We start from the raw sequence: 16614 nt of genomic DNA, 5'->3' as shown, positions 1-16614 counted from the left end.
TCTGCGCCTCGTATTCTGGAAGTATCTGTCGGGCCAGTTAGAAACGGACGGCGAGGCTTGGTTTCTGCGGCGCGGACACACGCGCTTCTGTGTTGTATGGAATAGCACACTTGAGATAGTAATTTGTTAGAACCTCCCCCCTTCCCTTTCTATTAATACGAGAGCCTATAATGGCTCATACTGTCGTGGACAAAGTGTATCCCGCATTTGCGGTGGCTGTCGCGTGGCGTTCCTTGGCGCGCGTTCAAGTGTAGGATTGCAGATGGCAGGAAGGCTACACAAGAGAGACGTCTCATGTTTTCACCTTTCACCACTTTATTTGCTAAAGTTCCTCGTTATTTAGTTTTCCCCTCTCTGGGGAATCATGTATTTGAGTTTATTATGTATAAGTACCCTATATTGTTTTGTATAGTGCTTAGGACTGTGAGTCATGTGCGTATTTGTATATATGTATGTATGCACACAATAAATTTTCTTTGTGCCTGTCGTACTTTATTAGAACCCCCTCCTTTCTATCGTTTGGCCCTCTCTGGGGAATCATGTTTTTGAGGTTATGTATAATTACCCTATAGTGTTGTGTTTTGTATACTGCTTAGATCTGTGAGTAATGTGCGTTTTTGTATATATGTATGTATGTATGTACACAATTCTTTTTGTGCCTGTCGTACTTTATTATTACCGCCCCCACCATTTCCATCGTTTGGCCGTCTCTGGGAAATCATGTTTTGTGTTTATTATGTATAAGTACCCTATAGTGTTTTGTATAGTGTTTAGGTCTCTGAGTAATTGCAGTTTTTATATATGTATGTATGCACACAATAAATTCTCTTTATGTGTGTCGTATTATATTAGAGCCCCCCTTTTTCTATAGTTTGGCCCTCTCTGGGGATGCATGTTTTTGAGTTTAGTGTTTTGTATAGAGCTTAGGTCTATGAGTAATGTGCGTTTTTGTATTTATGTATGCATGTACGCAATTAATTTTCTTTGTGTCTCTTAAGGGCTTATGACGAGCTGACGTCGTCCTAGCTTTTACGCCATGTTTCAAGGCGCTTTTGGCGAGTCCAGCTCTTGAAACGGTACTTTACCAGATATCTAGAAGAAGGACTATCAGGACGGCGCCGAGGTCGACTGAGAAGCGGGACAATCAAGACCAACACGATCTGCGCGATGGCATTCCACAACTGCGTCTTTCTCATCAGCGTCCAGCGAAGGGGTCCATCTTCTTCTTCACAAGGCCCACAATGCCCCCATGGAAAAAGGAGCCATCCTGGCGACATAAGGGGACGAAGATACAATGGAGTCGTAGAACGTCTTAAGGCGCTGCACATGAACAGTTTCACGGCCACGGCATCCCAAATCGGAAGATGGCGTAAGCGGCTCAACAACATTGTTCACTGGTGAAGTGCGCTCGACAACGCGCACTTCATGGTCCATGGTACTTCGAGATCAGTTTTGTTGAGAGGCTGGGGCTGCCGGATGGAGCCCATAGCCACACGAGTGAGCCGGGCTCAAAGTATGGTGCATTCTTCTGAATGGTGTCATGGCGATATTTTTGGCGCCACTAAAAGTCGGTTGTGAATGTCCGTGCAATCTAGCGGCATTCTTCTGCGTGCTGTGAAGCTTCGGTCACTTTGGTACATTCTGATGCATCAGGGTTATAGGGGAGGACAGTATCAAGGGGAGCAGATGGATGCCGACCCTAAAACAAAAAGAATGGAGAGAATTCCGTCCTGGATTGCGTACCAGTGTTGTAGGCGTAAGTGATATAAGGAAGGACCATGTCCCAGTTTGTGCGGTTGGATCAGACGTACTTCGTGAGCATGTCACCGAGGGTGCGATTAAATCGTTCAGTAAGGCCGTTTGTTGGCGGGTGGTAGGCAGTGCAAGTCCGATGAAAGATATTGTACTGAAGGAGCAGGGAGTGAACGACGTCAGAGTAATTCACGAGGAGCACCATGACGGAGAATAAGTTCTTCAATAAGAGACCGGCCACATCTCGGGCCGTTACAGCTGGAGCGCGGCGGTTTCGGCACATCGCGTCAGGTGGTCGATGGCGACAATGACCCAGCGATTGCCATCAACTGTGTACGGAAGAGGGCCATAGAGGCCAATTCCAAATGCGGTCGAAGGGTCTAAGCGGGCTTGTGAGAGGCTGTTACTCACCAGCCGAATGGTGAGAAGCAGGTTTGCGGCGTTGCCATGTCAAGCACGATCCAACGTACCTAAGAACCGAGTTGTACATACCGCGCCATTAGTAGCGAAGACGGATTCGAGTGCACGACTTGAAAACTCCGGCGTGACCGCACTGCGGATCGGCGTGAAAAGCTGTACATATTTGAGTCCGTAGATGGCGCGGAATCACGAGGAGCCATTTCCGTTCATTCGAGTTGTAGTTGCGCAGGTAAAGGAGGTGATCGCGAATCTCATAGTGGGAAGCTTGGCGGCGAAGAGCGCGTGAAGGGGTAATCGCTGAATGATTGGAAAGGCAGTCAATAAGGGATGCGATCCATGGATCCTTTCGTTGCTCAGCAGGCATGTCACTGATGTCGAGCGAAGATACCGCAGAGTCCAAGACAGAGGCTGGCAAGGTCGGCTGGCAGTGATGAGTGAGACAAAGCGTCGGCGTATGTATGCTTGCGACCAGATCGGTAAATAACACGGATGTTTATTCTTGTATACGAAGAGCCCGTCGTGCCAAGCGCCCGGAAGGGTCCTTGAGCGATGAAAGCCAGCAGAGGGCATGATCGTCCGTGACTACATCAAACGAACGGCCGTAAAGGTAAGGGCGAAACTTTGTGAGAGCCCACAAGATGGGCAAGCACTCCTTTTTCGTTACAAAGTAGTTCGCTTCGGCTTTTGTGATAGTATGACTGGCATACGCAACTATGTATTCACCAAAGCCGGAGGGGCGCTAAGCAAGCACAGCTCCGATGCCGACGCCACTGGCGTCTGCATGCACTTGGGTGGGCGCCTCAGGGTCAAAATGGCGCAGGATAGGCGAGGCTATGAGGAGGCGGCGCAATGTGTTGTAGGCGTCGTCGCATGCTGGTGACCACATCGAAATATCTGAGGCATTGCCGAGGAGCTTAATCAGCAGGGCGACAATGGAAGCAAAGTTCCGTATAAAATGCCGAAGAGCTCACCGTGCCAAGCGGCCAGAAGGGGCCTTGAGCGATGAAAGCCAGCAGAGGGCATGATGGTCCGTGACTACATAAAACGAACGGCCGTAAAAGTAAGGGCGAAACTTTGTGAGGGCCCACACGATGGCCAAGCACTCCTTTTACAGAGTAGTTCGCTTCGGTTTTTGTGAGAGTACGGCTGGCATGCGCCTGCATGGACTTCGGTGGGCGCCTCAGGGTCAAAATCGCGCAGGATAGGTGGGGCTGTGACGAAGCGGCGCAATGTGTTGTAGGCGTCGTCGCATGCTGGTTTCCACATCGAAATATCTGAGGTATTACCGAGGAGCTGAGTCAGCGGGGTGATAATGGAAGCAAAGTTCCGTATAAAACGCCGAAAGTATTAGCACAGGCCCAAAACCTTCTTAATTGCTTGATAGTAGTAGGCTCCGGAAACTCGGCCACAGCACGAAGTTTGGCGAGATCAGGACATATACCCTCCTTGGACACAACGTGGCCTAAAATGGTCAGCTCACGAGCAGCGAAACGACACTTCTTCAAGTGTGGCTGCAGGCCGACGTTCGCAATACATGTCAAGACCTGCTTCAGGCGAGAGAGGGTGGGTCGCAAATTTATGCGAGAGCACTACGATGTCGTCAAGGTAACAGCAGCACGTCTTCTACCTCAGACCACGCAGTATCGTATCCATTATACACTCGAATGTAGCAGGGGCAATACAGAGACCGAAAGGCATGACGGTAAATTCAAAGAGGCCATCGGGGGCGACAAATGCGGTTTTAGGGCGATCTTTCGCAACCATTGGTACCTGCCAGTAGCCGGATGGTAGATCGAGCGAAGCCGGAAGGTGGGCTCGGTGACTGCACCACAGCGCAGCCACCTAATCCGCTTACCTTTGCGATGCAGACGACCGTCCTCGCATTTTCCAGCCTGCTGCTGCCGTCCCTGGCAGGCCTGTCTACGGGGGCGTCATCAGTGTGCGCACTGCCGTACACTGGAGATGACCCTGGCTCCTGCCATCCACCGCCCGGCGAGTGCTCGTCCCTACTGGATATGCCGCCAGAGGAGCTGCACACACCGGCAATCACAGTACCATGGATGGCCACATAGACATCAGCAACAATGCCAACATGTATAAAAGAGCTTCACCCGCTGACACCGCTTCTTGGGCTCGGTGACTGCACCACAGCGCAGCCACCTAATCCGCTTACCTTTGCGATGCAGGTCAGTACACCGTATGCCCTCTTCGCTAAAAAATCCAGTAATTATATCTTGGTGCAGTTTCCGAGCCCCCACTGCTGTGTCGCCATTGCCGTTGAGTGTGCTCACGTAATTCATTCCTTGCTCATGCTATCAGGTGACGTTGAGACTAACCCTGGTCCTGAGGGCAACGCTGCTGTACTCGCTGAACTACAGAAGCTAAACGCGGGACAGACCCTGTTGATTACGGAAATACAGGGCCTCAAAACACAGCTGAACACAACAGATCAAACCATAGCAAGCCTATACAAACGAATGGCCGATCTCGAAACGCATTACCAAACACTTCTTCACCTCACAAACGATATTGAAATAATGCAGTCAACCACATTCGACCAAGCTAAAAAGATTAAAGAACTAGAAACACGCCTGGATGACGCGGAAAACCAATCACGTCGGAATAACCTTATTTTCTATGGCATCCCTGATCCTACTAGCGCTGAAACGTGGGCTGAGTCAGAAAAACTAGTCATTGATGTTTGCCGCAATAATCTTGATATAACCTTGGAACCTAACGACATTGAAAGAGCGCATCGCCTCGGAAATCATTCAGCCGACCGAATTCGTCCCGTAATCGTAAAATTCCTATCTCATAAAACCAAAGACGCACTGTTATCAAATGGCCGTAAATTGAAAGACACAAACTACAGTATCGAAGAGGACTTCTCCCGCACCGTTCGACACGCGCGTAAACAGTTGCTAGCGTTTGCCAAAGCCAATTCTAACAAGTACTCCTTGCGCTTCAAAACCCTGCACATCGGCTCAAAACGCTACGTATTTGACGCATCATCCCAAGCCGTTAAGGAAATAGCATAGCAAATGCCCCGTCACAAAACTTTAACAAATCGTCGACCCGCTCCACCGCACAATGTTCTCTCGTTTTCGACAATATTCACTAACATCCGTAGTCTTCTTCCAAAGCGCGAACTCATATCAAACATCATGTCGTCATGCGGGAGCAACATACTAATACTAACGGAAACTTGGCTAAATAGTGACGTAACGGAAGCGGAAATTTTGGCCAATTTACCCAACTACGAAGTGTATCGAAACGATAGAAAAGGCAAACGGGGGGGTGGTGTTCTCGTTGCCATTCATCGAGGCATATCATGCTCTGTTGTTGACGTCGCATCCGACACTGAAGCCATATGGCTCATCTGTCGCGCTCCCCCCGTAACAGTTCTGCTTGGCGTTTGCTACAGCCCCCCCCCCCCCCCCCCCCCCCCCCCCAGGCTAATCCAGACTTCCCACGTCATCTGAACAACATCCTTCATAAACTTGTTTTCACATATCCAAATGCCCGTATTCTTCTTTTTGGTGATTATAACTACCCGGATATTGATTGGCAGAACATAGCTAGTTCCACAATAACGTGTCATGCAGAGGCGAAGAACTTCATCGATGTCTGTTTAAATTTTAACCTCACTCAATTAATTTCCCAACCAACCCGTGTCTCACGAGAATCAGCAAACACGCTCGACCTCATACTAACAAGCAGTCCCGAGAATGTATCATCCATCAGTTACCTTCCTGAAATCAGCGATCACAAAGTCATGCTTGCTTTATTCTCATTTACCTCGACTCAAAAACAGACATCCGATAAAACGATACAACTCTACGATAAGGGTAACTATAATGCAATAACTGAAGAACTTAACACCTTTTTTCCTGAATACGTATCCGCATTTCACACTCGCTCAATTCATGAAAACTGGCTGATATTCAAGAACAAATTAAATCATCTCACTAATATATTCGTACCAAGGATTACCTTTCATACTAATCGCAATAAACCATGGTTTACCCAGCATTTAAAACGACTCGAAAACAAAAAGAAACGATTGTTTCGTACCGCCAAACGAAACGACACGCCTGCCGCATGGGAAAAATACTTCGAGGCCGAAAAATCATACCTACTTTCTGTTCGTAACGCCAAGTATTCATTTTATCACAATGACTTACCAAACTTACTTATAAGAAACCCCAAGTAATTCTGGCAAGTTTTAAACCCAACACATCCTCCCGATATTAAACTGACGAATGATTCACATGAAGCGGTGACTGACCATGATTGCGCAGAAATATTTAACCATGCATTCACATCTGTGTTCACTACCGAACTCGACGCACCTTCCCAATTACCACCCTTTAACTTAGAAACCCCCATGCCGGCAGTCACGTTCGTTGAAGAAGACATTTCATCCATAATTCATAAAATGAAACTTTCATCATCAGCTGGTATGGACCTGATTAATTCAAAACTATTGAAAAATGTGGAATCAATTTGTGCATCATATTTATGTCTCATTTTCTCACAGTCACTCTCCTCTGGAATTTTGCCTCTTGATTGGAAAACGGGGAAGGTCGTTCCAGTCTACAAATCAGGTAACAGAGACTCGCTCTTGAATTACCGCCCCATTTCATTGACTAGTGTGCCTTGTAAAATCATGGAACATGTCATCTACTCACAAATCGTAAACTTCTTGGACAGAAACCATTTTTTTCACCCTTAACAACACGGGTTTCGTAAGGGCCTCTCTTGCGAAACCAACTAGCGCTTTTCCTTCACGACTTGCACACTAATCTAGACCGTAATATGCAGACCGACACCATCTTTCTTGATTTCGCCAAAGCTTTTGATAAGGTTCCCCACCGCCGGCTATTACTAAAACTCTCAAAGCTGAACCTACCCCCTAATATTCTCAAATGGATTGAAGAATTCCTAACTAACCGTTCTCAGTCAGTCTATCTTAACGGCCATCTGTCTACATCTCTCCCGGTTACTTCAGGCGTCCCACAAGGTTCTGTCCTCGGTCCCCTCCTATTCTTAATATATATTAACGACTTGCCCCTGCATGTTTCCTGTAGTATTCGAATTTTCGCAGATGATTGTGTTATTTACCGCACCATTAATAACTGTCACGATCAATACACTCTTCAGACAGAGCTTAACAAGGTACCAAATTGGTGTAATAACTGGCTAATGTCCCTCAATCCTAGTAAATGTAAACTCATGTCCTTCACTCGTCGTCACAATCCATATCTCTTTCATTATTCAATTTCCAACACACAGATTGAGCAAGTACAATCCTATAAATATCTAAGAGTCACTCTCTCTTCTAATCTATCATGGCAGGTTCATGTCGGTAACATCATTTCAGCATCAAACAAAACACTCGGTTTTCTAAAACGTCACCTTCGTCCTGCCCCACCACATGTTAAATTGCTCGCGTATAAATCACTTATAAGACCCAAATTAGAATATGCATCCCCCATCTGGAGCCCACATCAAGCATATCTAATCACCGCATTGGAAGCTGTGCAGAATCGTGCTGCCCGATTCATTCATTCCTCATACTCATATGACGTCAGTGTTTCATCCTTGAAAGCTACATCCGGACTGCCACCCCTCTCTTTACGTCGTCGCATTGCTAGCCTCACCCTTTATCACAAATGCTTTTATTCTCCTCTCAATCAAGCACCGTATATCACCGCCGCATCACGCATATCTCACCGCACCTGTCATCCCCTTCAAGTTGCCCGCCCACTATTACGCACTGCTACGTTTTCAGCTTCGTTGTTTCTTCGAGCAGCCACGGACTGGAACGGCCTACCCCATGACATCGTCGCCATCGCTTCAACATCTGCTTTTCAAGAACGCGTAACAGATCACCTTCAATGTTAAGTTACCATCGCTGTTTGTTTTCCTCACTACAAATGTAATCCCACCCCTTATGTAACACCCCCTGAAATGGGGGCCTTTAAGGAATAAAACTGAACTGAACTGAAGAAAAGAGTTCAGCCCCTTGTAAGCAGTGCAATGCATCATCTATACGCAGAAGAGGGTAGACGTCTTTTCTCGTGATTTTGTTCAGGCGACGTTAGTCGACGCGGAAGCGTATAGAACCGTCTCGTTTTCACTAGGACAACAGGAGAGGACCACGGACTGTTAGACGGCTCCATCACGTCAATCTGAAGCACAGTATGAACTTGGGCTTCAATAGCTGGGCGCTCGGTGGTAGACACTCGATAGTGACGCTGGTGCAGAAGAGCATGGGAACCGGTGTCAATGTGGTGGGCAACAGTTGATGTGCGGCTCGAAGCAGGCTGATGAGAGTCGAATAAAGAGCGGAACTGATGAAGCAGTGCGATGAGTTGAGAGCGTTGAGGCCCAGGAAGACTACCATCGATGGAGCGCAGAAAAAAGTCGGCAGAAGACTGGTCCAGCGCATCAACAGGCAGTGTGAGTGCAGTCAAGTCATGGGCTGTGAACGGTCAGAACAGAATTCATGAGCTGGATGGTGCCGAAGCATTCACCGCGACGCAGGGATACGGGAAGTGAGAACGGATTAGAACTACAGAGCGCGGTGAGGCCAGCTGATATAGAAAGTACGGCACAAGGCAGGGGCAGACTTTTGCGATTTATAAAGGTTGGTGATGGGGTGAAAAGTACAACGGTACTGCGGAAAAAAGCAGAAGCGGTGGGCACAAGAACGAAATAGTACGCAGGAAGATCAGTCTGTTCGGCAACGACTACTTTGGAATAAGAAACGTCCGGCGAAGGTCCGTCTAGCGCAACAATTTTCAGTTCGGCACGAGCACAGTTTATCACCGCATTATGACGCGATAGAAAATCCCAGCCGAAGATAAGATCATGCGAAGAGGAAGGCAAAACGACGAACTCTATTGCGCACACAACTTCTTGAATGACGACGCGTGCTGTGTACACCGCTATAGGCTCTACAGGCTGGGCATTTGCCGTGCATAGTGAGACTCCTGAAATTGGTGTCATCACTTGGCGCAGTGAGAGCAAAGACTTCAGAAACAGTAGCGCCGGTGTCGACCAGAGCCAGTACTACAACGCCGTCAACAGAAACTTCAAGAAGATTTTCGGGAGATACGTGAGGCCTTTGACAGTTCGCTCGTTGCGCAGTTCTCGCCTCAAAAACTGCGGCAGTCAGTTTTCCTCTTGCGCAAGATTGGGAGGCCATCGCAGAGGGAATAGAGAACGGCGACACGGCGAGATTGAGCAGCGAGGAGAAAAGGTGGTACGCTGATCCGCGACGGAACTTGCAAATGGATCGCCGGCGGCGTACTGACCTCGGGCCGGCTGCCAGGAAGCTGACATTCGGCGCGGTAGAAAATCATCGGGAGTGCGATTTCGGCAGTAGCGGGAAATATGGCCAGCTAATCCGCAGGAGTAACAGATGAAATGGTTATCACTGGTTCGCCATGGATTGCGGCGCAGCGGACGAGGTGGAACCAAAGGCTGTGGTGCCTGAAGAAATTCTTGTACAGGCCCTGGAGGCTTAGCGTATACTATAGGGTAGCTAGGTGGCCGTGGTCGTGCAGCGACGCCAGCGTACGTCAGCGGTGCGACAGGAGTGGGGGTGGATGTAAATGGTGGAGCGACAGGGACGTCGGCGTAGGTGAGGGTCTCCACGGCCGGCGCGGTCTGAGGCATGAGCGTTGGCGGAGGGGCAGATGGAAGGGCCTCCACCACGCGGTCAGCGATGACCTGTCGAAGGGACGCCAAATTGCGGGACAGCTAGCAGTTTGTGGACAGCAGAGGCATTTGGCGAGCACCTCCCTTGCGGATGAAGTCTGAGCTGCTGCAGCAGCTAGGAGGTCTGAGATGTTGCGGAGAGGCCAGAAAATGACTGCAGGCGTGGAAGGCTGTCGAGGGAAGATGCCCTGCTTGCGCAACTCGTAGCTCTGGTAGGGGTTGATAACATGAGCAACAGTAGTCAAATCCCATGAGTTTAACGTTTGAAATGCGCCATGTTCGGTGCCCTTCAGGATGTGTTTTATCTTCTGTGGCTTGGACATCTGAGCGTATACGCGACTGCACAGGTGGAGCACATCTTCAATATAACTTGTAAATGTCTCTCCGAGCCGCTGTGTTCGACGCTGCAGACGTTGGGCAGCGCGGAATTTTCGTACTGCTGGACGACCGAAGACGCTTGTAACACTAGCCTTGAATGACCGCCCAAGTCGTGATATCGGCTTCGTGGTTACGATACCACAACTTGGCAACGCCAGTAAAACAAAGGATAACATTTGTTAACTTCGTGGCGTCGTCCCGCTTACTGTACGGACTCAATCGCTCGTACGGAGCAAGCCAGTCATCGCAGTCAGTGTCGTCAGTCCCGCTGAAGAGGGCAGGGTCTCACTAGCCTAAGGAGCCAGAGCAAGCAATCGGCGGGGTCATCAGGATTGCTGGGGTGGGTTCGTCGTTAGCCATACGAGTTACCTTGAGCGTGCGGGTACGAAGCTCGAGCTTGAGACAAGGATATCAGGCCGCAGATCCACCAAATGTAGAAGGACGTTCAGGACGGCGTTCAGGTCGACGGGGAAGCGGGACGATCAAGACCAACATGATCTGCGCGGTTGATATTCCAGAACTGCTTCTTTATCATCAGCGTCATGCGAAGGGGTCCATCTTCTTCTTCACATATAAAACATATATGGCAGGGGTCCCATCGTTGGCGTTTTTCTTGAATGCGATTTTTAACACTAGATGGCAGAATTCCTGCATCCCGTTTCCCGCGTTTTATAAAACATGGCATCATGCGTGCGTGGATTTGGTACGGGAGATTATTCTGCGTCGGACGATAGCGCAAGTGATGACGATGCCGTTTTTTGTTCTTCATGTGAAGAGGATAGTGTGGACAATTTTACCGACAGCGTGTCAGAAGTGGTAGACAGCAGCGATGGCGAGCTCCCGTGAATGGTGCCGGATAGACCTGGTTTTATGAGAAGGCCCTCTGCGCAGTGCCATGCTTCGAACGCTACCGCACGGATAGTGGTCTCATCTAGTTTGAACGCATCTAGAGACAATGGTGCATCGTTTGCATGGCAATTCTAAGAAACGTCGTACTATCTGCACTTGAAGAATTATTTTTTTTATTTCTCATTGCTCCTCAAAGAAGTAAAGTATGGATTATTGCAAAAGGGGGCAGGTAATGAGTAAAAAAAATATAGTTATCCGTCAGAAATTGTTTCTGTGAGTTGTTTTGTGTTTCAAACACGTTACTGAAGCAATCTACGTAATGAAAAAAATTGGCAATTTGGGAACATAACTTTTTTAAATATTTGGCCCTAAGGGGTTACCCCCCCTTTCTATCGTTTGGCCCTCTCTGGAGAATCACGTTTTTGAGCTTATTATCTATAAATACCTATAGTGTTTTGTAGAGTGCTTTGGGTTGTGAGTAATGTGCGTTTTTGTATATATGTATGCATGTGCAGCAGCCAAAGTAGTCAAGATCGTAACGAGATTGGCGGCAGGGAAAAAGAATCAGACGGTCCACCAGTGACAAAGGACGAGGTCAAGAACGCATGAGAAAGAATGGAAACATTATCCTCATTCATAAGAAGGGGTACTCTAAGGACCTTAAAAATTACAGACCAATCAGCTTACTGTCTGTTACAGATGAGGTATTTACTAAGGTAATCGCTAATAGAATCAGGACAACCTTAGACTGTAATCAAGCAAAGAATCAAGCAGGGTTTCGGAAACAGTCCTCTACTATCGATCATATCCATACCATCAACCAGGTGATAGAAAAATGCTCGGAATATAACCAGCCCTTATACATAGCATTCATTGATTACGAAAAAGCATTTGACTCAGTTGAAACATCGGCGGTGATGCAGGCATTGCGAAATCAGGGGGTAGACGAGCCATACGTGAAAGTGCTGGAAGATATATATAGTGGCTGCACAGCAACCATAGTTCTGCATAAAGAAAGAAACAAAATTCCCATAAAGAAAGTTGCTAGGCAAGGAGACACAATCTCCCCAGTACTATTCACAGTTTGTTTAGAGGAAGTGTTCAGAGACTTGGAATGGGAGCAGTTAGGGATAAGGGTAGATGGAGAATACCTCAGTAATCTGCAATTTGCTGATGACATTGCCTTACTAAGCAACTCGGGGGATGAACTGCAAGTAATGATTGATGACCTAGACAGGAAAGTAGAAAGGTAGGCTTGAAAATCATTATGCAGAAGACTAAGGTAATGTTCAACAGCCTCGGGAAGGAACAGCAGTTTACATTAGGTAGCGAAGTACTTTAAGTAGTAGGCGATTATATCTACTTAGGACAGGTAGTAACCGCAGATACGGACCATGAAAAGAAAATAACAAGAATAACATTGGGATGGAGCGCATTTAGCAAGCACTCGCAGATTATGACTAGCAGCTTACCGGTATAGCTGTAGTCACCTATGGGGCTGGAACGTGGAGTCTAACCAAGAGAGTTCTACTTAAGTTTAGGACAACCTAGAGGGCTATGGAACGAAAAATGGTAGGGGTAACATTAGGCGATAGGAAGCGTGCAGAGTGGGTCAGAGAAATAACTCAAGTTACCGACTATCTAGTGGAAATTAAGAAGAAAGAATGGGCATGGGCAGGACATGTAGTGCGAAGAGCGGATAACCGATGGTCGCTTAGAGTAACAAACTGGATTCCAAGAGAAGGAAAGCGTAGCAGGGGGCGGCAGAAAGTTAGGTGGGTGGATAAGGTTAAGAAGCTCGCGGGGGTCAAGTGGATGCAGCTAGCACCGAACCGGGTTAAGTGGAGAAATATGGGAGAGGCCTTCTCCCGCAGTGGGTATAGTCAGGCTGATGATGATGATGATGCAGGTACACAATAAATTCTTTGTACCTGTCCTATTTTATTAGAAGCCTCCCCCGCCCCCATTCTATGGTTTGGCCCTGTCTGGGGAGTCAGGTTTTTGAGTTTATTATGTATAAGTACCCTATAGTGTTTTGTATAGTGCTTTGGTCTGTTAGTAATGTGCGGTTCGTATGTATGTATGTATGTATGTATGTATGTATGTATGTATGTATGTATGTATGTATGTATGTATGTATGTATGTATGTATGTATGTATGTATGTATGTATGTATGTATGTATGTATGTATGTATGTATGTATGTATGTATGTATGTATGTATGTATGTATGTATGTATGTATGTATGTACACAATAAATTCTTTATGAACAGGAGGTGTTGCACATGACAATGTCTAATGTTTAGTAAATTGTTTGTAGCGTAGGCTACACAGGGCTAGGTTTTCAAGCCATTGCGTGGCACCGTGGCACCGAGCCGCATGACTCTTGCTTAGCAGCTGCCAAGTGGTATAGAATTAGATCTGCGCCAGGAGTTGGAGGAAAGAACAAGAAGCATGAGGTTGGGGGTAGGTATCCCGTGTCATGCTGGTGCCGACTTGCGTGGGGTGCTGCGAGTCTGTGGTTGAGGTAAGTGCAAACACAGCGATTGCGGACGACTGGGATGTCCACATAAGAGACTAGAAGCGTTAAAATAACCGACTATACCTAGGGCAACTGTTTGAGCTCCTCTTAGTGCTTTCCGAAAGATTGCGTAAAAGGCTACGTGGCGCTGTTGGGGGCGGCTATAAATATTAAGTATATAGGTGCCCTTGCTGTTTCCGTGTTACGGTAGCTACTTTATGAAAGTATGTTCAATGTCGCTGTCTAGATCAAGGCCCACAGTAGTTCCCGTGCATGATGTATGGACCATGATACATGTCGAGTGGTTTGTTTGATGTGTAGTGTCACCTCTGTCTTTAGCCTCTATATTTACATCTGGCAGGGCTGTTTGGATTCCGTGCGATGGATCGTATGGTGCATCAGTACTCATGCTTTCGTAATTCTCTAGTACAAGCTCGGCAGTGCTCTCGGAAGTGCTGCTTCTTTCCGTGGATGCGAGCAAACACTTATTGGATGCTTTGAGATAGCGCCCGCAGTTCTTGTCTCTGCCCTTAACGTTTCGCTGATATAAGCAACGCTTGCTCATATGCGCTTGCATAATTAAGTGCACTCTTACAGCTCAAATCAAAAATATTCGAATTGCGAGAAGTATTGATGGTCATAATCATCTCCTTTAATTTCACTACATATTGCGAGTAAATTAGGTCCGCGTTTATTCTTCTGTACTGTACGGTTCGCGTATGTCATACTGTACCTAAAATTTCTACCCACTGAATCATGGTATGTCGACCTGGACTACTGCATATCTGCGTACAGAGTGCGAAATAATTTCGAATTTCAAATAGGTGGTCCGCTTTGTCACATGCGTACTTAATAAGCAATCCCTTATTCTTCTGTGATATACAGTGTGTTCTAGGTGGTGCGCAGGACATCCCTTATTCTGCGTCTGACTATGAAACGTTTTGATTTCAGTGCTCTTCGGGAAGTACTGGACTTCATTGTTTGTAGTGCTGCGAACATTCTGCTGCTGTCGCTAATAGCTTCCTTCAGGCGGACCATGGTGACAGCCTTTTCAGTGTCAGAGCCGCCTGCATTTCAAGAGTTTCTGATAATTTTAAATCTCTTATCCATTCTACCAAACTTTCGAAAATTATACAGCCTTCATATATTCGTAGTTGCATTGACCGGCGAGCGCAACCCCGTAACACACAGATCTACAGACTCTCTAGGTCCTGGGTGCAGCAATGGAAGCATGCGCTATTGTAGACCAAGTTCCATGCGGCGAGAAAATGGCTATCTAACGGTTTCTTCACTATGAGGTAAATGTTCGAGCCTTTCACTGAAAAGCCGAAGCTCTTTAATGTGTTGCGTGCCTATCGCCCATCGTATTCAGCAACGTACTCAGCTGAGCTCCTTGAGTTCGCTCACTACGTCTATCAGTGAATCGATTACTTTGTTATTTTATTCCTGTATTCACTCAGGCCGCTCAGATGTCTAGCACGGGAAGGAACATTCGCTTCTTGTGACGTTTTCCGTGATTGTTTTTTATGAAACATATATAACAGATTTTGACACCTTGTGTTGCAATGGACGATGCCCTAATGAGGACTCCTGATTGCCTCCGCCCCTCCACTCAATGCCGAGGGAGGAGCCCCGTTTATTGAGACATGAATTTATATACAGGATGTCCAAGCTAATTTTAGCTAAGGGATAAAAAATTAAAAATATAAGATAAACCAGAAAAAGCCCTAGTGTAAAGCTGCCATCCATCTGGTGGACCACATGCATTTCGTTTGCTAATAAGTAATCAGTAATTAGCCTAATTTGTTAAATTTATGTGATATTGCCTATAGATAATAAATGCCTTTTGCAAATTTGGAGAGTACTTTCTGGAACCCACTTTCAATTTATTTCCGATAAAGACAGCTTCCCGTACATCTTTTTCCGAGCTCTAAACAAATCCCGCGAAATACAAAAATATCAGGTGACTAACGCATTCGTGTGCAGCAATTGTGGTGCTCTCAACTATGGCTTCAGTGAACGAAATTATGTGCGGCCATGACTGGACAGTCCAGTCCCAGCGGTAAACTAATGCCTTGACGATGGTTGCAACCAGCGCGATGAGCTCGATGGGCCAGCACCGTCCCGTGCGCTGACTGCTTGAAGAGGAGAAAGACCGCATTGTAGACATATTGGCCTGCCTCGACAATGCGGTCGGATAGCCAAGCAGTCATCGGCAGTATTGAAGATACATGTATCTTCGAGACTATCTTTAGATACATTTTGTGTATGGGTATTAGATATCCTGTGTTGAGAATGAAAGTATCGGGTATAGGTATACGTAATATATTTTTAAAGTGTCGTGTATTTTTAAAATACTCGATACTAAAGAAAACTTGAAACTTGAAACTTGAAATATTGAAACTGCTGCGAGACTGGTTTGACGGCGCTCGCTCAGCCGCTGGTACAGGCCCTGTGACAGCTCGGCTTGTAGTACCGCCTGAGTTCCCTACAACTGACCCGGCCTCTCAGTGTCAACCACATTTGTAGGTTCCCTTCCTGAAGGAGGCAATGGTAAGGTGCTCACAATATGCTTTACTTTTGAGTACCGAGCGCGTACCACGAAGCTGCTAAGCATTTAAAAGACGCATAGAGAAATATGAACAAGGCTGAAACGCAAAATGAGCATGCAGTACGGATCACGCACACTGCTGTGCCCGTTATTCCCACCTTTTGCATTCGAACCCCGTCTCTGCGGCATTTATTCTCGTAAAGAAGTTCCCAGAGTGTGTTGTCCGACTGCGTAACGTATGCAGAATCCAAAACCCCTGGGCGCCGCGTGCCGGCTATGCTTGTATGAAAGAACACAAGCTGCTAATGCCTCGGTCTACCACGATGCAGTCGGCTAACCACGTTCTTGCAGCTGCAGCGGCCACCCTTTGTAACTGCTCAGGGAACAGGCTTCCACTAGACGTTTTTTCTCGAA

At 47.0% G+C, this 16614-nt stretch overlaps 1 protein-coding gene across 1 annotated transcript; it reads left to right on the top strand.

The window, feature by feature from the left end:
- Positions 1 to 4337: 4337 nt before the first annotated feature.
- Positions 4338 to 5327, top strand: LOC146181172 (uncharacterized). The gene has a single exon (XM_084577862.1). The coding sequence runs from the start codon at positions 4353 to 4355 to the stop codon at positions 5208 to 5210; it is 858 nt and encodes a 285-aa protein (XP_084433988.1). The 5' UTR covers positions 4338 to 4352; the 3' UTR covers positions 5211 to 5327.
- The last annotated feature ends 11287 nt before the right edge of the window (positions 5328 to 16614 follow it).

The sequence above is a fragment of the Amblyomma maculatum genome, chromosome 8 (assembly GCF_055883805.1).
Source record: "Amblyomma maculatum isolate TAMU_Amacu chromosome 8, ASM5588380v1, whole genome shotgun sequence".
Classification (NCBI taxonomy): Eukaryota; Metazoa; Arthropoda; class Arachnida; order Ixodida; family Ixodidae; genus Amblyomma; species Amblyomma maculatum.
The sequence above is the reverse complement of the archived record's forward strand: the minus strand, read 5'-3'. Positions and strand labels throughout refer to the sequence as shown.

Coding starts and splice junctions, on each gene's coding strand:
- LOC146181172 (XM_084577862.1), top strand. CDS start 4,353: ATGCAGGTCAGTACACCGTATGCCCTCTTCGCTAAAAAATCCAGTAAT.